This window comes from Varanus komodoensis, unplaced genomic scaffold (assembly GCF_004798865.1).
Source record: "Varanus komodoensis strain SLA01 unplaced genomic scaffold, ASM479886v1 scaffold1, whole genome shotgun sequence".
Lineage (NCBI taxonomy): Eukaryota > Metazoa > Chordata > Lepidosauria > Squamata > Varanidae > Varanus > Varanus komodoensis.
In genome coordinates, this window is record NW_025335268.1 from 92,646,350 (window position 1) to 92,669,330 (window position 22,981).

At 37.6% G+C, this 22,981-nt stretch overlaps 1 protein-coding gene across 1 annotated transcript in view; it reads left to right on the forward strand.

Moving 5' to 3' along the window:
• Positions 1-22,981, forward strand: part of UGGT1 (UDP-glucose glycoprotein glucosyltransferase 1) — a 52,544-nt gene that overhangs the window by 27,434 nt on the left and 2,129 nt on the right. The window contains 20 exon segments of the mRNA XM_044435832.1: positions 2,514-2,537; positions 3,026-3,120; positions 4,803-5,009; positions 5,259-5,390; positions 6,794-6,924; positions 7,839-7,934; positions 8,262-8,364; positions 9,392-9,471; positions 10,517-10,706; positions 13,648-13,728; positions 13,730-13,807; positions 14,697-14,782; positions 15,096-15,180; positions 16,044-16,132; positions 16,816-16,920; positions 18,409-18,493; positions 19,720-19,902; positions 20,712-20,872; positions 21,325-21,439; positions 22,370-22,486. Coding sequence (XP_044291767.1) covers positions 2,514-2,537; positions 3,026-3,120; positions 4,803-5,009; positions 5,259-5,390; positions 6,794-6,924; positions 7,839-7,934; positions 8,262-8,364; positions 9,392-9,471; positions 10,517-10,706; positions 13,648-13,728; positions 13,730-13,807; positions 14,697-14,782; positions 15,096-15,180; positions 16,044-16,132; positions 16,816-16,920; positions 18,409-18,493; positions 19,720-19,902; positions 20,712-20,872; positions 21,325-21,439; positions 22,370-22,486 — 2,243 coding nt within the window.

The following is a 22,981-nucleotide window of genomic DNA, read 5'->3' on the forward strand; positions in this document are numbered from 1 at the left end:
TTCAGGAAGAGACAAGTTCTTACAGTGCTGATACAATGTACCAGAACTATAGAATGTACTGAATGTCCTTCTCCTGTAGACTGACAAATCGCTTTCTTAATTAATTATATGTAGCAAATACAGATATTTTTTATCCTCTCAGACTTCTAATGTGTGACCAAAACACTAACGATAAATGTACAGGTTGGTGTATTTGAGAGGTCAGTTTTGTGATTTTTAAAATTCTGTTCCATATGTTACTTTGAACAAAACATTTTTGGAAAGATTCTGAGATATTCTGTAGAAGATGTGTGTTTGGCACAATCCATCTTGTACATCCAGGTTTTTAAAACCAGCACTTGGGGGAAAAAATTAAATTCTTGGAGTAAGCTGAATAATTTGTTTATATTTAAGAGCCAAGTTTCTAAATAGTTGTTTCTCAAACAGGATATGTTTCTCAAACAGGTGTCCTCAGTTTATGTTCTTACCATTTCATGGATCTGTTCCACTCATTAAGGTCTGAGGATCTTGGAGTAGTCTGGCCAGTGACCTGTGGTCTACAGTGTTGCATTATTTGGCAGGTTTCATCTAGCTAAAAGAGGCTGGGTTGGCCATTATATTAGCATTCCTTTGGAAGGCAGGCAGGGTTAAAGATTCACATACAGAAGTTGGAGTTCATTATCATCAATATGATAATAACACTAGGTTATATCACTCAGTTTTTTTTGAAGCTCAGTAAGAAAGTGGCATCTTTAGGTGTTCTGAAACAGTGATGGACAATATGAGGTTCAGTAAACTGACGCTCAATCTAGATAAAAGCTGGCTGTTATCAGTAAGAGATTTTGCTGAATAGAAAGCAGATGAGTGTCTACCTAAAAGAGCAGGTCTGCAGTTTGAAGGGACTGCTAAACCCCAATAAGTCTCAGGTTTTGTCTATGGGCAAAAGTGCCTGTTTCTAGGCTTGTTCAATGTTCTGACAAAAATTATTTGTAATGGACACCTTTTTCCTACTGTAAATTATGTCTACATGAGGCTCCTCTAAAACTAAATTATAGCTGATATATTATGTTAACATCCCAGCTACTGACAGGAGCTGGCTGTGGAATTCTGTCCTTAAAGAGCAGCACTTGTTAGCATTTCATCTGTGATCACATTTCAGAAAATTGGTTTTGCAAATTTTTGGGCCCTGTCTACTAAAATGAGAAGTGAGCTACATGTTGAATGCACCTTCCTTGCCCACAACAGTGTTTAAATTATAATAAATAGGAGAAACCTTTTTATGGCTTGGGGCAGTGGTAGGGGAACTGCAGCTAATAATATATCTAGGGTTGGAAATGATCACCCGACTGCCCGGATTTGTCCATCCTTGACCAAAAGAAAAACCATTTTGTTCACTGAGATCTTCCAGCAATGACCAACTTCTGAGGTGGGCCAGGAAGTACCACAATTCAGGGCTACCTTCAAGATTGTGCTGATTGTGCAGGAAAGACCAAACTGTCTATTTTCCTTTCAGCCTTTAGAAATCTAACACAACCCCTGTATTCCCCAGAACATTTGCTTTGCTCTAACTTAATCAATTTCTGGTGTGAAAGCTGGTGTTTAACTGGAGAAATGCTATACTGTATTTTTGCTTTAGAATTTGGTGTATTTGGATAGTTATCATGTGACTTTAGAATGTAGTAGTAGTTTTGGTTAAATGTTTTGCAAATATTATTCAAAAGTGGTATAAAATTTTAAAGAAATAATAGGGTTTGCTGTATCAGCAGAGTAAATGTAAACAGTTTAGCATCATATCTGTGAAGATTCAAAGGTTTCCATAGTGTAGAATGCCAAAGTGGAGCAGAGAGATCTTAAAACTGCTGTAGACCCTCTTACACCAGATTAGAAACCAAATGGCACAGGTGGAGGAGCTATGTAGCCTGGCCACTTAATTTATTGCCAAAGAAGAAATGCATTACCAAAGGAGAGGATATTGATTTACAGATGGTATTTATAGTGAGACGTGAATATTTAGAATGAATTACCATAGTTCAAATAGAAATATAACATGTCTCTCTAGGGGAGGACTGAGCATGGGCTGTGTGTTCCAGCTCAGTCTGCTGTCCAGGCATAGCTGGCAAAGGACAAATTGAAGGCCCTGGCTGATCTCCCTTCATAGGGTTCTTTATCTTTAAGCCAGACTTGGATTGAACAGTCCTTCAAATAGAGGGATGCCCACTATCAAGTAGGGCACCCTAGGGCTATGTTGAGATATTTATGGGTTATAGAAGCCTGGCAGTGAAGTTTCTAAGTAGAGGAGACAAGACATGGAAGATCCACTCAGTTTCAGATGGGTGTATGATTTCACAAAAATGTGAGAAATGCTGATCTCACTAGCTTCTGTTGCTGCAAATGAATTTATCCTTGGGTGTCCCTAACATTAGGCATTGTTTAGAAGGATACTGTATATCCTACTATGAATTTTGGATACTTCTGAGTGTATTTTATAAACTAATTCCACATTTTCCCACTCTTTCCTGTTTTACTTCTATCAGGAATGTCCTCCAAGGAAATTTATGGTAATGAGCTTCAGTGCTCCCTTTTTTCTGCATTATATTAATAAACTTGAATATTTTAAGGAAAATTCAGACTCTATATTATTGGCTTTTAGAACCTGTAAGGAATAAACAATCAGCGCATTGTTGATTTTCAATTATTTCTTGTTAAAAAATTGAATCTGTGATATATACATCAGAAGTGCATTTATCTTATAATCACAAAGTTGCTTCCAGGTTCTATGTGTTTATTTTCTACCTAAACAATGCTTAAATAAGTAGTTAAATAATAAAATAGAAACAATTATGCATGTGTTTTATTCTCTGTAGTTTGAAAAACAAACCTAATTTAACATAAATACCATTAGGCTTGATGAATGCTAGTATCATTGGAATGTGTGTCTTAAGCTATTGTTCTAAACACAGCATGTGCTCAGCATGAAGAAATGCAGATTGTAATAAGGTCAAGATGTTTAATTTCCCCCTTGAATTCATTATTCTTCCTTGCACAGATGATTCTTTTATTAGACCAGTAACTTTTTGGATTGTTGGAGACTTTGGTAAACCTTCTGGAAGGCAGCTGTTATATGATGCTATTAAACATCAGGTATGTATGATTAAAGAAGGGAATCATTAATGTCAGTATGCATAGCAAGTTGAGTTCTATCACTTGTTTGTGTTTTGAAACTTTTAGATATGAATAATCGAGGGATTTTGTGCTTTTAAAGGGAAAGTAGCCATGGCTCACTCATGCTAGCATGCTTTGCTGCAATCTGAGTTTTACCTGGGCCTTGCGGAATACAGATATTCCTAGGTGGGCTTCTGCGCTTGCCTGAGAATAAGTCCTGCTGAATTCCTGCTAGTGGAATTTTTGAGTGGACACGAACAGACCTGCACTGAGCTTTAAACCTCCTTCCTTCCATCCTATTACAGACGATAGGTTCAGAGTTTTCCTCTTGCCCAGAACCTTTCTTTTTTCCTTTTTCCCTTTCCTCAGAACTAAGTCCGTAAAAGAGTTCTGTTGAACTTGACAAAGTGCTTACTATTTCATAACTTGAGAGCATGCGCCTTACAGGCAGCTTTTAAATGAATCTAATGATTAATAAATAAACTAAGTAGTTATCTTAGTAAAGGCATTATCCTACCGTTTTGTGTTTGTTTTGTAAATGTATAGGAATTATTTTTGTTAACCTGCTGAATTGTATATTTATCTCAGAAGTAGGCAACTTAAAGGCAGTGTTTCCACAGAATGGTACATCAAGATGTGGAGAATCGTGGCTTATGTGCATTAGCAAGCATGCTGATATACTATATCATTCCCCTTTGGCTCATTGCACCTGCCAGAGCAGCTTCAGGAATGAAGAACCTACTTGGGAAAAACAGCTTAGCCTTGCATTTGAGCAGGGACTCCAGGTCTGTTGCTCTCATAAGGCATAGTCAGAAACTGGCTTACAATTCCCAACTTGTTCGGAGTGACACACCAGGAGTCGGTTTGAATGTAACACTAGCTTGTTTCTTGCTGGTATATTCCCAGTCACTGAAGCCATTTGGCCCAGCAGGAAGACCTAAGCAGGAACAGGTCAGAATTGCTTGTGAATGATAAGCCAAGAGTCTCTGACTAATTATTTTATGGAAGCACAGCCATAGTCTATCCATTTGTCCTGAATATTCATATTGGAATCTTAATTTTTGTATATTTTTTTTAAAAGAAGCCCTCACAGTCTGTTGAAGAAGAATCGGCAGTAAGGCAGTTGACTAAGGAGAAGCCCAAATTGTTTGTACAAGCAGTGTAATTTATAATGTGTCTAAGGGATGACAAGTTATACTTAAAGAAAACCATTTCAGAATGACATGATAAATGCTTGTTTTGTCAGTTTGCCAGAGAACAAGCAGCTTTATTAATGTTCAGGCTTTTAAGAGACATTTGCCATTAGCAAGAATCTACTGTCAGCCAGAAGCTGTTCTTGTTGGTCAATTTAAGGATGCATTTTGATTGAGGATCTATTTTTAACCTTAAAGATGAGAGCAATTGGATTAACATCTCATGTCATACTACTTTAAAAAAATAAGATGAAAGACTCTTATGGCTGAGGCTTTTCAATAGCCAACCTAAACAGCAGACTTATCTCTGATTAGACATGTTTATGAGACATGCTGACTATAATTGGGAGGGAAATGTGTGGGTGTTAATGCTGAATTTGTGCTTATTACAGGATTCTTTCTTTGCTGGATTTCTTCACAGCTATCTTGAAACAACACTGTTTTAACACACATGTTATTGCTATACAGAAATCCAGTAACTATGTTCGGATTGGTGTGATTAACAACCCAAGTGAAGACCCAGCCAATGAGAACACAGTCATTGCCAGAGCCATATGGGCAGCCTTGCAGACACAAACATCAAACAATGCCAAAAACTTTATCACAAAATTAGCAAAAGAGGAGAATGCAAAAATGCTGGAGGCTGGAGCTGATATCACCCAATTTGCTGTTGGAGTAAGTGTGCAAGCTGGCTTCTCCCACGAGGTAGACTAGAAAAGGGGGAATGATAGTGAATTTCACCTGTTTAATTCTGATATTCTTATATCCCACCCTGAGACATTGTGAGGGGTGAGATATAAAAGTTTTAAATAAATTAAATAAGCTCTAGCTTTCTTCTGAGGTAATGGTATGAGTATTATTCAGAGATACAATGTCCTGTCTCTTAATTGACTTTTACTATAAGAATATGTTTCCCCTTTCCAGGGTATGGATATTGATACTTTTAAAGCTGCTTTTGAATCTCCCAAAGTGGATTTTATTCTTTCACATACCATATACTCAAGGGATGTTCTTAAATTGAAGAAAGGCCAGAGGGCAGTGATCAGCAATGGAAGGGTAAGCCAACTGTATTTAAAATGTGACAGAGGAATTCTTTCATTTCCAGCAATATTTAGTTATATGCTCCACCCCCAGCCCCATTTCTTGTACTCAGGGAAGCTCATAATTTAACCTACTAATAAATCCACTCCCTTAATTATAAATGCAGTGGAAGGGTAGTTGGTCCTAAAAATCATTCAGGTATTACAGATATGTTTTATGGGTAATGGCTGGAATCAATCTTATTTGGTCTTCTCCAAATGTGTATGATTACATCACTGTCATCATTCCCAAACCAGTGTGGTCATTAAGAAGGCTGTTCTAATTCAATTAAACTACTGTACAAATATAAATAAAAAGATGTTCCAGAAGGGCTTCAAAATGGTTAGTGGGTTTGAGACTTAAACTTATGATTAGAGATTTTGTTAGGGCAATTTGCAAAGCTGTATCTGTAGATTGCCCTGTGTAGTTTGCTATCCAGCTGAGAATGATCTATCTCAGGTTTGCGGGCTTTAATAAGTACACCTCTTTATTTGGATAAATAGCAAGTACCCTTCGTTTTCCTGGTAAATATTCAAGATGGTGTTTGCAATTGCATTCATTTTCTGAGGATGAAATGCTTTCCCACAGCAATTAGATTCAACTTCAGTATTGGATAGCTAATGCATCCAAGGAACACTTTGGTGACTGTATGTTATAGTGTATTGCATTATGCAAATATCAAGAGTTATGTCAGGAGGTATTTCTAGCTGTGACAATTTAATAGGTGCTATACAGTTTATAAAGGCTGGAGGCCATTTGTTTTACTTGCCTTTGAATCCAGTTTTTCTTAACTGGTTGCTGGTGAAATGTTTTGTATCACATCAGTTTCTGTGAACATTTGTTTGCTTGTTTCCCATTGTAAACTACTCTGGGACCTTTGCTAATCTAAAAGACCAAGCTATGGTAGCAATTATAGAATTAGTGAGCAGAATGATTCTTCAGGCAATAAAAACAAGTTTGTGTTGAATTATTACTGAGCCCAAACACCCTCTTGGTGTTTTCATTGTATGTTGTATATTTCCATTATGTATTATGCATTTCCACAGTGTACTGTATGTTAAGCTTGAAGGAAGCCAGACAGACATCTAGCAGGAAAGCAAGCTCTGTAAAGTGGTGTGCCACCACCAAATGGCACTGTTTCATGTTATCACCTCACATAACAGTACAACATTAAGCAGGAGCTGAGAAGATGATTTGGGTAATTTCACATAGCAGGCTGTAGTAATCTTTGTTGCTAGCACAGTTATGGACATGAGAAAGCTCCATGCATTCTGGGTTACTGTGTTTGTTACAGGCCGTATCTAGTTCAGATTCTTAGTTTAATTCACAACAGATGTATCTCTTACTGCCCTGAGTCTATTATTCCATTTTCTCTTTAGATTATTGGTCCATTAGAAGATGGTGAGCTTTTTAACCAGGATGACTTCCACTTACTAGAGAATATTATTTTGAAGACTTCTGGACAGAAAATAAAATCTCACATTCAGCAGTTAGGAGTTGAGGAAGATCTGTAAGTGAACAAAATGAGCACATTGCAGAGAGTTAAGAAGTAGGATTCCTTTGTTCATTTGGCTTGTGCAGCTTTTCTTTCTTTCCTTTGGGTTCACACACAATGATAGCCCCTGGGCTAATTAGCCCATGGGCTGTCAAGGACAAGTGGGCATGCAACATCTGTTTTTGTTTTTAATCAACAGCCTATGATCATCCTGTTCATAGGTTTCTGAGTATGAAGGGCAGACTTGGAGCATTGGGTTGTTTCAGGTTCAAGCAATCTAGCAACTTTATGAACTAAACTTTATGGACTAAAGAACCCAGTGGTTAACCCAACACTACACTATGGGTTGTTTAGTCCATAAAGAATCCAGCATTCCAAGTTTGCACATCATGCTCTGCAACCTATGAAGGAACAGAATGTGTGTTGGAAGATTAAAGTGGAAGCAGTGGACACATTGAAGAAAATGAATCCTGTTCGTAGCAGTACATGGGTTGCTTAATGCATAGGCTGCGATTACATGCAAACCAGGTCTGAGTATCTCATTCCCACCAAGGAAGTTCTAGGTTCTATTTACGTACTCTTCATAATGGATTGGATCCTGTGAACTGTGGACAGACTTCCTCTGGCAGAATAGGGTGATCTGCCTTTTCCCTCTCCCTGCAGTTGCTTGTAACCCACTTAATACACTCCTGAGTGTCAGCAAACCTTTACCTGTGGAGGGTGGGCTATAACTGGGGGTGGGTTAAGCTCAGAGAAATTGATGACTCTTGTGTTGAAGTAGAAAGGTGGTTCTATTTGGTATTCAATAGCCATGGACCATTATATCTTTTAGTAAAGGCACCTAGTATATTTTTAGTTTCTACATGAAAATATTGTTTGAGGAAACCACTTGAAAAGAAATATTGAACAGATGAGGTTTCTCTCTTTAGTGCAAGTGATCTTGTGATGAAGGTGGATGCTCTTCTTTCTGCTCAGCCAAAGGGAGAGGCAAGAATTGAGTACCATTTTTTTGAAGACAAGCACAGGTAAAAAAAAAAACTTATTGAGCTTCATGTGTATGAACTGTCTGTATAAACTATTACAAAGAACATTTAAAAGATGTTGATATTAACTTGGGCCTTTATTACTTATTAGCATTAAAGAATGCTAAGAAATTACTTGGAATGTAAGACAAGATAGGGAATGAATATTTTTTTTTCTATATGTTGACACTATAATAGCTCTATAAAGGAGGATTGATGGATATATTAAGCACTCCTTAATAGCAGGAATTACTGGTGTATTTTTCTGTGATGTACTAAAGGGGAAACCATTCTAGCATGCATATATCTAATTAACTTTTTCTTCTATAGTGCAGTTAAGTTGAGACCAAATGAGGGGGAGACCTATTTTGATGTTGTGGCTGTTGTTGATCCTGCTACCAGAGAAGCACAAAGACTTGCTCCACTGCTCATGGTGTGAATGTATTATTGGTTTGTAGTATCAGTCACTGAGGGATAGCTGAGCTGCCGTGTTTTCTGTAGTAATGGCTGTTGTTCTTCCCTGCTCCCTCTGTCGCAAGAGGCAGGGTAATTATTTCTGGCTATGTATGAAGTCTACAGTGTTATAGAATAAATCATATAGAAATGTGTGTCAGAAGAGTTCATACTGATTCTTCAGAACACTTTATCATTTTTTTGACCAGAATGCTTTCAAAGGTGAAACCAAATGCCACTTTGGCTTGATGTATCAATTTGCTACAATAATACTTGAAAGCATGGTGTCTCATAAAGCTTAACATGGGAAGCTGTTTCATATTTGGAAGTGATTGTGTTTTAACATGGGAAAAGCCAAGATGCCCACGGATCCAGTCCACTTAAGATTCCTGTAAGCCTCCCAACTCAAAGGGTTATAAGCATCCTGTATAGAGAGGGAGAAGCAGCCGAGGCCATCTTTGTTTTCCTGCTTCTTCTGCCCTACCCTTCTAGCTGGCATGCTTTGGAGGAGAAGGAAGGCTGCAAAGGACACATTTCATACACTGGCCTTTGCAGTCTCTTCTCCTGCCTGTCCCATTTGCTCCCTCTCAGAGGCTGAGTTACTTACCTCAGAGAGCAGCTGGCACAGTTCTTTCTGCACTGGCTACAGCAGTGGGGGGAGGTTCACAGCATGGGTTTCCAGCTCTGGGTCTGCTCCTTCAGATGCTTGCTTGAAATAGAATCTGCCTATTTTATGAGGGTCTCAGTTCCTCATGAAACAAGGTTTTCCCCTCAGTGTATTTGCGTATTTGGGTTTGTGTTTTCCTTAGAAAGCCGAGGCACCTTTCCCCTTTTCCTAGCTTGTGCCTAAATAACCTTAGTGCTACTACTCTATAGCTTGTGATAGGAGCATTTGCATTTCAGCCTCAATGAACCTGTAGAGAATGATGCATTTGGAGGAATGGGAAGAATAAGAAATTGCACTCAGTTGTGAATTTAATTCTGTATGTGTCTTTCATTTTTTAAAGGTATTGAACAAACTAATAAACATGAACCTCAGAATTTTTATGAACTGTCAGTCCAAACTCTCTGACATGCCTTTGAAAAGGTAAGGAATAACAAGCCTCAACAAAATAATAGAAAAGTGGTACTTTTTAGTGGTATGAGCATGTTTTTAGATGCTTCTCTCAGAAAGAAGGTGCTCCAGCTTTGCTTGGGCTTCTGGAAGGCTTTGTTTGTCTCTTCTAAAAGAGTTGTGGGATTTCTGTAATAGAAGAAATAATGTATTTGTATAAGCTTTCTCTTGTGCTCAGTCTGCTGTTACCCTAAACATTGTAAACAGTTTAGAAGCAGATTTGCAGAAATCACAAAAATAAATAGGCTGAGAGTGAGGCCTGTGCAAATGGAGAAGATGGGTCATTTTCCCTTCAGGGCAATTTTTCAGGAGACTCAGAATGCTGCGTTAGATGGGAGAGGGTGAGAAGTGTCCCTGCATCATGGTAGAACTTGCAGTCCTTTCAGTCCCAGCCATTGTGTTGCACCTATTAAAATAAACATTCTTCCACATTGCTAGGCTCCTTTGCTAAAAGCAATGAGAAATTTTAGAACAATGTGCCTTCTGTTAACCCAACTGTGGTTTAAATTTTCATGGCTTTGATTCTAGAACATTAGTCTGGCAAATGATTCCTGAGATTTAAAATGCAGTTGAACTGTGATTAAAATAATATTTTCTGCTCAGTTGTCTATCATAGCATAACTAACACATACACGCACACTTCCAGACAATCTTCCTTGAGGGAAGGAATTTGTATGGCTCGAAAGCCTGGAAATTTAAGTTAAAATGCCATTGATTCTGTTTAAAATGGGCCCTTTCAGTAGAGCCCATTGATCAGTATATTTCCTTCTTTGTTTCAGTCTTAAAACCTTGGGCTGAGTTTTTGCAGGAAAGGGGAGATATATAGCAGTTCTTCAAACTTTAGAAGCCAGATGGCTGGTTGTCTTTGGGTATCCAAATATAATTTCTCCCAGTTTAGTAGGATGCGGGTGTTTGTCAAGATTGAAAACCTAAAAGGTATAGTATGGAGAAAAATTACTATGGTAGCTGTTGGGTTTAATACTAGAATATTTTGATATTTGCCATTTTTAAATTTCAGTTTTTATCGCTATGTTTTGGAGCCAGAAATCACTTTCACAGTGGACAATCTGTTTGTTCCTGGCCCTGTTGCCAAATTCTTGGATATGCCTCAGTCTCCCTTGTTTACTCTGAATCTAAACACTCCTGAGAGCTGGATGGTAGAGTCTGTAAGGACATCATATGATCTTGACAACATTTATTTAGAGGAGGTAAGTTCAAATGAGTGTGTGTGTGTGTGTGTGTGTGTGTGTGTGTGAGAGAGAGAGAGAGAGAGAGAGAGAGAGAGAGAGAGAGAGAGAGAGAGACTCCAAATTTGGAGAGGATATTTTTTTCAGGATTTGATGCAAAAATCTTTTAATCAACTATAGTTTTGATTGCATGTTCCTTCTCTTTGATTTTTGTTTCAAGAAAGACTCTTTGCCTTTTTTCTTGTAGTAAGAAACATGGATAACTGAAGCTGAATGTGCTCAATTGCAGAAGCTTCCTCAACTATATTTATGAATGTTTAACTTATAATGAAACCATTTTGCTTTTCATATGTTAATTTAAAGAGATGTTATTATCCATAATTTTAATAATAGTGAAAAATTGTCCCACATGATGTTTTTCCCTCAAATCTCCAGGGACACTTACTGAATGTTTGGTGAATTTGAACATAATATTCCTGCCCTATTGCTCTAGAGAAGAAACTGTTTGTGATCAGATTGTATAGAATTGCTTTAAGGAGGTTACATATATTTTCATTCTCAAATTAATCATGTGGGGTCATTTGAAGCCTAGATTTGCCCAGAATCACTTGGGAGTCTGAACTTGAGAACCATACCTTCAGGACCAACATATTTTTACTGCAAAGCCCTTCTAGTTACTATCCTTAAGAGTTTCTTGATCCATCTCACTGTTGGAATGGATAGATAGGTGGAGATATACCTGTTACACTCAAAGAAAATGAGAGATGATGGTATGTTTAAAAGTACTTTGTGAAGATAATCCAGTGTAGGAATTGAGTTCTGCACATCTGTAGATACATCTGAAAAATACATGGAAATCAATTCTGAATCAGATGAGAATGGGGAAGTTGCTGTCAAGGCATCAAGTGTGTGGGAGCTGGAGATAGGGGAGAATAGCACTGAGAAAAATTGGCCATCTAGCTGCAGCTTAATCTCTCAGAGAAAGGCTGAGCAGGACCCTGGCACACCTACACAACACAGGGTCCCAAGAAGAGGAAAGGTAGGAACTGGAGATTGAAAGGTTTTGACATCATTAAAAAGGGAGGAGCAATGCAGTATAAATCTACACTGTAAGAGAGTGGCAGCTGGAGAAGCCACCCCATGGAAAGACCTGCCTGGATAAGAGTTCTCTATGCTTGAACCTGGACATTTGTAGCAATCAGACTTGGTTTCCTATCAACTTTCTTTCATGATGGTTTAATTTAAATTAAGGTGAGCTTAGTGATCCTGTATTATGCAATGCATGTACAGAACTTTTGTTTTTATTGACTGCATGGAGAAATTGTTTGTAACCTGAGAAAGCACCTGCTTGTCTCTAACTTATGCATAATAAAGCTACTGACTGGAATTACAACTTTCCAGATGGGATTCAGAGGGCAAAACTTAGCTAAGCTTGTGGAATATTGTCCTTGGTTTGGTGAGCAACTTGACAATGCTGCTGAATTTTGGGCAAGCATATCATAGTGATTATAAATTCAAATGAAATAGTTGGAATTTACTACTACACTTCAGTTTTAGTTTATTTGTACCATTTATGTATCTCCAAGTATAATAAAATACCCATGTGGTTTACTTATAAATATTATAATCATAATTAATGATTAAAATCACATTTTAAATGTGATTAAACTACAATTTAAAAAATAATTACAACTACCACAGCAATGCAGAGGCATTAAACTAGAAGAGCATGATTAATTTAATTACAAATAATTTAAAGTCTATAGGAACAAATTTGTTTTCAGAATATATTTGAAAGAGGCCACATTTACTACCTTCTGAACTGCTTGAGGGAGAACTTTCCAAAAGGTGGGTGCTGCTGCTGAGAAGGCCTTCTGCCCAGCTATTACGTGGTGACAGTCCATTAATTCTGGAATGACCACCAAGGCTTCCTCTGATCTTAAAGACTGGATGGGTATATATAAGGGGAAGTGGTCTGCTAGATAAGGCTCTAATAAGGTTCTGACTACTTCTTTTGCAAAAATGTAGCATGGGTAAGAGATACAGGCTTAAAACGTCTCATTTTAATTCTAGAACACTATCGCAGAGGCAGATGTCACAGAACACCCTGATAGCAGAAATGCTAACCTAAAAGAAATTCCCAACTTAGTTCCTACCAAGAATATTGAAAGAATATTGAATACTGAGAAGGTTTTACAGGTGACATCCAACACCTGCTTTGGTGGCATACCACTGTATCTGTTATCAGATACAGTGAATTCAATTGTATATGAGAGCAAGAAAGCAGCTCTTGTTACTGGTGAATTATTGTGGTATAAAAACATCAATAAAACAGGTTTTTAATATTATGGTATTAAGTTGCAGTTTTCCTGTAAATGTGGTCATAGTATCAGCAACCAAAATGCTAGATATAATTACAAATGGTTATTAACTAAATAAAAAGTTGAAGGACTTCTTTCCTCTTTTCCTAAAGAGAGATGAACATTTTCCAAATTCACAAAACCTGTTTTATAACAAGATTATGCTATTGCTATTACAGTTTTTGCATTGCAAAGAAAGATGGTAGCCATTTTGGACTGAGATTCTATTAAGAGTTTTTAAAAATCTCATTCTGGAGTTAATCTATGAATATATAACCAGATTAAATCATTTTCACTGAAGGATACCCATAGAGTCATGAACTGAAAGAGCTTTCACTTGCTGTCTTTGCACATTCTGGCAAAGACTTTATGCCTAAATTCTCAACTATGAAGTATGGTGAGGACATGATTCTAAGTTTCCAAGGCAAGGACTGGTCTGCTACTTATTCTCTACCATGATTAACTATGTAAGGTTGCAAAACAAATGGGTCTGTCTTATTCCTCATAATTCTTTCTGTTTTTATGTTACATTTCTCAGTGGCTGATTATGCTTTATAACTTGTTCTGATTTGAATACTGAAATCCTGGATGTCTTTTCACAGGTGGAGAGTGTAGTGGCAGCTGAGTATGAATTAGAGCATCTCCTCTTAGAAGGGCACTGCTATGATATTACTACAGGACAGCCCCCCCCGGGGTCTTCAGTTCACCCTGGGAACATCAACAAACCCTATTCTTGTTGACACTATTGTCATGGCCAACTTGGTAAGCTCACTGATGTGCAGCAGAACATATCTTGAAAAGATCTGAAAATAATAGTCGGCTAGCCAAGCAACTGATATTTTTACATGAGCAGTCAAGGAATTTGCTGGAATCTAGAGATACTGCAGTAAAATCTGTTTGTGATGAAAGTCCTTTTCATCAGAGATGTAGAATCTCTTTCAGCCTAAAGGCCATTTTGGAGAAGCTGTCGGGCCACATTCCAGTGGAAATGGTGACCTAATGGAAAAGGAGTGAGGCCAAATGCACCAACATATTTTAACTAAACCTCTTACTGTCAGTACACACATGAAACTGATACAGTAATGGAAATGTGCGTTCCAAGAATCTGCCCTGTTCACAACTCTTGCTGCAGTATTTTGCACTGGTTGTAGATTCTTTTTAAAAACAACGTTTCATGTGTGTTCTGTAAACCTAAGAAGATATATAGATGCAACAAGCTCCTCTCCCTGAGGAGGATTGTTCATGGATTAACTCATAGAACTATTATTGCGATCTTAATGGAACCCAACAAACACCCTTTGTATATTTAGTAAAAATTGTTCCCTGTCTTCCTGGTTGCAAGGAAATATATGTATTGTTACAAACAGAGTCAGAAACAAGGGGGCAAGCCTAAAGTTTCTGGTATTTAACCTGTTGAATTTCTAAGGTCTAACTCAAATGTAGAGTTCATGAAACATCTTTGTTGATGTAACTTGGGCATCCATTATTTTCTCAACAGCATTGGCCTTAATATTTAATGTTTGAGTGGCTGTTATGACATGCTAATTCTCAGCAGCAGTTTAGCTCATTCTGTCATCTTAATGTGATCCTTAATATTAAGCAAGTTGCTCTCCCTAAGTCTCAATAATGTTTGTCTTTGTTTTCTTCACAGGGGTACTTCCAGTTAAAAGCGAATCCTGGTTCCTGGTTTCTGAGACTCAGAAAGGGAAGGTCTGATGATATCTATAGAATTTACAGGTGGAGTGATAAAACTTGCTGCTTTTAAAAATTGTTCTGGTCAAAGCTCAGTCAGACCCATATGTCCTGTCAGTATGGCACTGGCTCACCAGCTGTTCTGGTTAGCATTACCCAAGAGCCTTATCAGTATGCTTGGCTTCTTTTAAATTTCCTAACCTAATAAATTGGATATCTGTTTCTACTATTCATTCCGAAGGAATATTTTAGGAAATTGATTGTTTGAAAGAAAGGGTGGCTTATGATGAAACACAGGAAAGAAGTGGCAAAAATTAGCACTCCTCCTATTGAGCTGTTTTTAATTATTTACTTTTAGCCATGATGGTACAGATTCTCCTGCAGATGCCAGTGATGTTGTTGTTGTTATCAACAATTTCAAGAGCAAAATTATTAAAGTAAAGGTGAGTTTGAAAAAGACATTGTAAAGTAGTATTTTCAACCAGATATACCTTACTTTGGGTTCTTTGAAGCCTTATTGTCTCCTTGTATATCAGATTGATACGGGGCCATATGGACAAAAAACGAGTCTTAAATGTAACCCTTTATTGTTATGAGCAAGTTAATGGGATGACTGCTGGGCAATGTACATTTTTTATCATGATTTATTCTTACAAGCCAGTTAAAGGAGTGAAGTTTTGACTGAGCCCTTATGCATACCAATATGCATGTGTACAAAAGGGCAGTGAATTGAAGGTTCAGCAGAAAGAAATCTTCCACATAGAGTTTGCACTGGAGAGAATGGGAAGGATGCAAAAGGTGTATGTATTATATATATTAAAATGCCTTGCATATAGAACATATTGAATCTTTTGTGTTGAATATAGTTCCAGGCATGTATTTCTGGGTTTAGTGTGTTTGCATATGTATTTTGAAGAGCAAATGCATTCATCTATATATCTACTCTCTTTCAGTATGGGAAATCAATCAGGTTATATTGTGGATGAAAGGTGCTATACAGTCATTATATGTCTGCTTGTTTTATCTGTAGCAGTCTAATACCCCCTTTTTACAATTTCTAATTCATGGTTTGTATCTGTTCTGGAGTTGCTTATTTTTTGTATTGCAGTCTTGTTTCAGTAGGAAAGATGGTAGCCTGACTTTTCTTGATTAAAACTCCCCCACCCCACAATATTTTAATTTCAATGTATTTGAAAGTGTGGCGTAATTCTTACTGCAAACGTAAATATCAAACTGCCATATTTTATAACTGTGTTCAGCTTTTAATAAGAAAGTTAAACCAATGCACTATTCCTTTTTTTTTTAGGTTCAGAAAAAATTAGATATGCTAAATGAAGATTTACTGAGTGACGGAACTAATGAAAATGAATCTGGTTTTTGGGAATCTCTTAAATGGTAAGCATGTTTGAGTATTCTTCACTGCCTGGCTGGTTCTGTGGATCTGAAAGATTTCTGAATTGTTTAATTGTAGCTTCTGTAGAAAACATGCAGTAGTTAGGTGGCTGTTAAAATGGCCATATCAGTAAATCACTGAGGAGCAGTAGCCTGGTTAGCAGAACATGGCCCAAACAGTTAACAGCTGTGCCATATTCTAGCCCTACTATCAGGTTTGGTGACTGCTGAGGTACCTTACCTTGGGGCTCAGAATGATGCTTTCAAATGTCAGATCGGTTCAAAATAAGACCTTCTTCATTCATGACTTAACATTGAATGAGGAGGCCAAGCTGGCATGTATAACTGAGACCCAAGTGAGCAGACAGGGAGGGATTAGTCTTTCCAAACCATGTTTTCTATTCAAGAAAGGATAGATCTTCTATCTTGGAGTTGTACACTCTTTTTTTCCCTATTGCATGTCACAGCCCTCATCTTCCTGGCTGAGGAATAATTTATATACTCAAAGTCAGTTGAAAATACTAAGCAATCATTTTCTTATGAAGCCCAGACAAAGCGTCTGGTAAAGTCCCAGTCAGTGTTGGCTTAGTATAGCAAATAATGTGGTGGTAGGAGCCTGGCTGCTTTTTGTGATAGTGCAGATTGTTGTATAAGCATTGTTTTCCCTCTCCCTTCTTCCTTTCTAGGGGTTTTACAGGTGGACAAAAGAAAGAAGAAGTGAAACAGGATAAGGATGATGTGATCAACATATTTTCTGTTGCATCAGGACATCTATATGAAAGATTTCTCCGGTTAGTTTAGAATCAGTGGTGCATTACTCACATTGGATAATTAATTGCTGCGTGTACATGGCAATTCTGGGTACTGTATGTAGTTAACTACATTTCTTTGTATGAGAGCTGTTACAGAGACTGCCACTTAAATTTATAATGGCTCCCTGTGCTGCTTCAGTACTAAAGCTGTATTATTGACTGACAAATAGCTGTTTATGTTGTTGTTTGTTGCCATTTGTTTATACATGGAGGAATAAGCATCTGATTCAGCCCATCTTACAAAAAAGCTAGAAAAACACAACTTATGCACAGATGGTCCTTTTATAGGAGGTGATAAAAACAATCCAGAGCCCCAGCAGTTTTCTTTTTGAATCAGATTATCACAAAATTTATCATCTGATATTTTCAGGTTCAAGTGCATGTGAATTGGAGATAACCTTTTGTTTTAATTTCTCAACAAACAGGGATAGATTTTTTGAAAGCTAGATTTTCACCAAACAATATAAAATTGCAAAAATTCTTTTTACCTCTTTTCCTTCCACCAATTATGTGAACTTCATTTACAGAAATATCAAAATAATGGAAATTAGGAGATTTCAGTTAAATCCAGTAGTTATATTCAGAATCAGAGGTGGGCAGACTTCAGGTTTGAAGGGTCTGCTTTGTTTGTTTGTTGTTATTTAGTAAAATACTGAGATCCACCAACCAGATTCAGATACAAAGTAGTCTCAGGCAGGCAAGGCATATGTTAAGATTGCTTAACTCAGGAATTTATTATCCATACCAAAACCAAGCTTACATGCTCACTCACTTACAGATCCATTCCTGCTTTCCCCCATGTCACCTTTTTTAGCACACAAAATCAGGGGGACAAAGATTTTTAGTTGTTGCTATTGTGAGACAGTTGAGAATTAAATACACTTGCAATGAACTACAAATTGCTCAGAGATGTGCTAGTAGGTCATGATCCATCTTTTGCTCATCCATATTTTGATTAATCATCCAAATTGCTCTAGCTAATCATGAGTTAGCTTTCCCAAATAAATTAGTCTAGTTTTATTAACCCTTGTCCTGATGTTCTCCCAGTCACTCACAGTTTTATTGCCCCTTGCTATCTTAAACCTAGGCAACACCCATTTGTTTGTTTTCGGTCAGTTTTCCTAAAGTGTTAACTGAAAATCTGCATTGCTACTAGGAAATTCCTAGAGCACTTGTCATGCTTTTTGCTCTGTAGCCCTTTCTGCAAAAACAGCTTCAGTCAGCTAACCTTTTCAGTTTTGGTGCAAGAGTAATGTTACTGCCTCTCAGTGTTTTCAGTGACAGCAAAGTCCTTCAGAGGCAGTGCTTGTTAAAAGATTGCAAAAGTATGTGCTGTCTAAGAAATGCAGATTGCATGTAGAAGTACAGTGTAAAAAAAGAATCACTATTTATGGCACTGGTTTGTTCTAGTACTTCTAGGTAGTTAATTGCTTTCACATTTGTTTGTTTGTTTATTGGACTTGACAGCATAATGATGCTATCTGTGCTGAAACACACTGAGACTCCAGTGAAGTTTTGGTTCCTGAAGAACTATTTGTCACCTTCATTTAAGGTTTGTTACCAGGGGAAAAACCTGTATTTTTTACTTTGCTTTAAGCCTGAAACATTTTAAAAATACTTTGTCCATTCATCCCCTCCATCTGTTTATTGGTTTATCAATGACTATAAATTCATTGGCTTGGGCTATTTTTTTAAGGAGAGTATTGCAGACATTAATTACCTGGAGGAAGAATGTTTCATATGTTTGTGTTTATTATTGCTTTGAAGCATTTTTTTTCATCCATTCTGCAGCAGAAAAGCATTTCTGGAGTGGCTTACAAAGATAATTAGACAGTCCTGCTGTTAGGTTTGCCCTATGTCTTTTACTGCAAAAAGAAAATAGATTGGGAGAGGTGGGGGGAAACAAACTTAGGCATTCATTCTTAGTTACAAAGTTGTGTAGATGGTGCTTCTGCTAGAGAAGAATTAAGCAACTAACTGCAGCCATTCCTCCTCTGGCCAGTCTATGAGAACTGGTTGTTTTCCCCTTGTCATGATGTCCTTTTTCTCCATTCCACCCTGGTTGGCCCTTGGGTCTCTGGACAATGGATGGGGTCAGACTATGCTGCTCTTCAGTTCAACAGTCCCATGGCAATTATCAGTTAGAGCTGAGTATTCTTTGCTTGCCTTTGTTTATTCTGAACTCTTCTAAGCTAACTCAGTAGTGTGTAACATAAGGTCCATGCCACTTTTTCCCCAAGGGAAGCTTCAGTATGAGAAGCATTTAAACAAGTGTAGCATTGCAATTTATTATTACTAATACTAATACTTTATCCAGATGCCTAAAATTGTCTAAGAATTGTCCACAGAATAAAAACAAGACAGACCTTTCCTGCAGGCACATACTACATGATAAGGAAAAAAGTTTGGAGAGGGAAGAGGAAAGCAAATCACTCTTCCTCCCCATTCCTTTGCTGTCAAACCCCTGTGCTGTTCAATATAAAAGGAATGTGCTTGCCCATCGTTTTATTTACCTTCACATATTGCTTATAACCCACTTATCTTTCTCAGAGGAAGCCTGAGGCAACTTGGCTTCTCTGGAGCAGGAAGAGAGAAAGCCAAGCCTGAAGGCTATCAGGCTCAACCAAAATTAGTAGACTCTTCCCTTCAGCATATATTCCAGCATTTATGAGTTTTCACAACTGGATTCTGTAAGGCTTTTGGGTTTAAAATACAGTGGTATGAATGTTGTTCATATATTAGAAGCTGTTAGGGACAGTAACTGTTACTTTGTTCCAGGAATTCATTCCATATATGGCTGAAAAGTACAATTTCCAATATGAGCTAGTCCAGTACAAATGGCCACGGTGGCTTCACCAGCAAACAGAGAAACAGCGCATCATCTGGGGTTACAAAATCCTTTTTCTGGATGTACTTTTCCCCCTTGCTGTTGATAAATTCCTGTTTGTAGATGCTGACCAGGTAAGTGATCTTGAGTAACTGTGAACCTCTGTGTTTAAAGAATGATTATCATTTTGATGGAATTGCAAATTCACCATATTTTTAAATTGCCCAATTACTGAATTTCTTTGGTTTACAGTACAAACATTAAAACAAAAACAGAAATAGTGCAGAATAAAACCAAGGCAACTATAGCTAAAAATACAACCATTCCATCATCATAAACACAGATTAAAATGAGCAACCGAATAGGGTATTAAAAGTACCAAACACAGCTTTTAATACGCTTGTTAAAATGTTCCTTAGAAAAGCAAAACACAGCATGCCTGACTTGAATCCCTTTGTGCAGTCCCCAAAAAGAACTGGTATGAGCTTGTTTAGATTGTTTAGATCGTTACCTATTAACCAAGTGTTCTTGTCAACTTTCAGTATAATACAGGGTGTCCCCAAAAAATTGACATCATTTGTAGTCTAATAACATAGCCAATGATGTTAAATTTTTGGGACACCCTGTATTTCTGTTATCTGATTCTGAGATGCCCGTGGAGAGAGGAGTCAGCAGGCAAATGCTATTTCTTTATCTCCTCTTCTGAAGATAGCTCCAGGGCAAGAAGAATCAGGGCAGTGTATTTCTGATGCATCTTTTCTCTCTTTCCTCATCCCTGCACAAGCTGATTTTGTTGAGGAAGAGGATGGGTAGGCAGCCACACAACTTTTAGGGGCAGGTCCAATTTGGCAAAATAGGTCTGCTTTGTTCTATCCATGGCAATGATTTTGGCTGAACATGTGAAATTGAAATTGAAGGGAGGGTGTAAATTACCTTTCTCCAGATTGTGCGTACAGACCTAAAGGAGCTAAGAGATTTCAACTTGGATGGGGCACCTTATGGTTATACACCATTCTGTGAAAGCCGGAGAGAGATGGATGGCTACCGATTCTGGAAATCAGGATACTGGGCAAGTCACTTGGCTGGAAGAAAATACCATATCAGGTGACAAGATGTTTGTTCTTCTGGATATTATTTGTTTTGCTGACTTGTTTTGTAAGCATCTGAAAATGATATCACTGTTTGCGGCTAGTGCAGCTGGTGAAATTGTGTTGAAATGTGTGCATGTGCTTGAGTGTGAATTGTAAGTTTCACATATTTTTTCCTGTGTTCCATGAAGTGGATTTCCCTTTTTTCCTTTTAAGTGCAGTTTATGTCTTCTGTTTTCTTTTATAAAGTGAACATCTTTTAGCTATAAATATTATTTTATTAAAAGCTATTTGAGTTTTATCTTTGGACAGTTAAGGGAAACATGCAAATAGAAATGATGGAAGCTTCCTGTTTTTAGAAATACTAAGTAACCAATTTCTGATCTATTTGTTCTGAGAATAGTAATATAAATATATTTTATATTTTACCTATTAACATTGCATTCATGGTGCTCGCTGTGTTCTTAGTGCTCTCTATGTTGTGGATTTGAAGAAATTCAGGAAGATAGCTGCTGGAGATCGGCTCCGAGGGCAATATCAAGGACTTAGCCAGGACCCCAACAGTCTCTCCAACCTTGATCAGGTACTTACTTGATGGGCTTGTACTGCAATATTGACATCTTTTCATGAGTATGATGATCATAATCCCTTGTTCATAAAGATGTTAACATACTATGAGAAAAGTATTGCTTTTTAGGACAGTTTTGCTACTTGTAGGCAACTATGAATTTTTACGTTATCTATGGAGTTCAAGCATTTTGGCATACTGGGAAGAACAAAGAAATAAGGTGGAAGGGATGACAAAAAGCAGATAGTGAGAGTTGATAAGGAGGCTAAAGAAGAGGGGGAACACACTATCGTTGCAAGTGAGTGAAATGAAACTGTATGATTTGTATCCAGTGGTGTCATTTCACTAGGACAGAGCTTTTATTTTGTAGGAAGCCTATTTTCATTCTTGTACAAGTGTCAAATCCAGTACTTTGATTCCACTTATATATGGTATCACACAGGGCATCTTACAAGGTGTTTCACAAGGCTTGGTACAGTGCACAGGGCACTGCATAGCTCATTATGATTTCATTAGGCTAGGTGCTGCTTACCCTATTTGTACTAATCTTCTCGGCAGTTGTGCATACACAAAGGGACCAAAGACAGCTCATGTCAACTTTCTGTTATGGCGTTTTAACAAACATTGCATTATATCACAAAGTTATGGTCTATGGGCTTTAGAAATGATGTGATAGAATCTGGTTGCATTAATTATGAAATAGCAGAATCCTGTTTACTTGGATTTTCATAGTGTCTGTTATGTGTAAACAAGTATAAATCTCAGTATAATTTCTTGCCACATACTGTTAGATTTGTTTTTCTAAACCTCCGGACCACAGAAACATTTTATGCACAGACTAATTTTAGGCTATACCTGATTGTAACAAAAGTCCTGCCAAATGGTACTAAGGAATTCTCTGTGCTTTTGTTAAAAGAGGTGTAACAATACATTTTTTTCCCACAGGACTTGCCGAACAACATGATCCACCAGGTGCCCATTAAATCACTCCCACAAGAGTGGCTTTGGTGTGAAACATGGTGTGATGATGCTTCAAAGAAAAGAGCAAAAACCATTGACCTGGTAGGGCTGCTTGCATAGACAGGGAAGGGGCTAAGGCCACAATCAAGCAATAAACATGTTCATATGTTAGAACTTACCAAAACAGTAGGAGTAGTTCTCTCCATTTCTATAGCTTTCATAGTCTTCCCCGTAAAGGCTTCATTACTTAGATGACAGATGACCAGCTTCTGTGTTCCAAGGGACCATTTGAGTCTCTAAAATTAATTTAGGGGCTGCTTCCTATTAAAACTACTCCCTTCTGGCACCAAATGCATTACAGTTGTGGACCATAATGTGTCATGTCTTTCACGTCATAAGCCTGAACTTGGGGACTGTCTCATTATTAATCTTTGGAAGCCCACCTGAGAACCTTTTTTTGGCTGGAGAGCAGGGTAAAAATACTGCAAATAAATAATTATATAAAAGCCATATATGGCCTTGCACAACACTACATTAAATGAGATTTGTGTGTTGTTGCATATGGAATCTAAAACAGATGTAACAAAAAAGTATGTC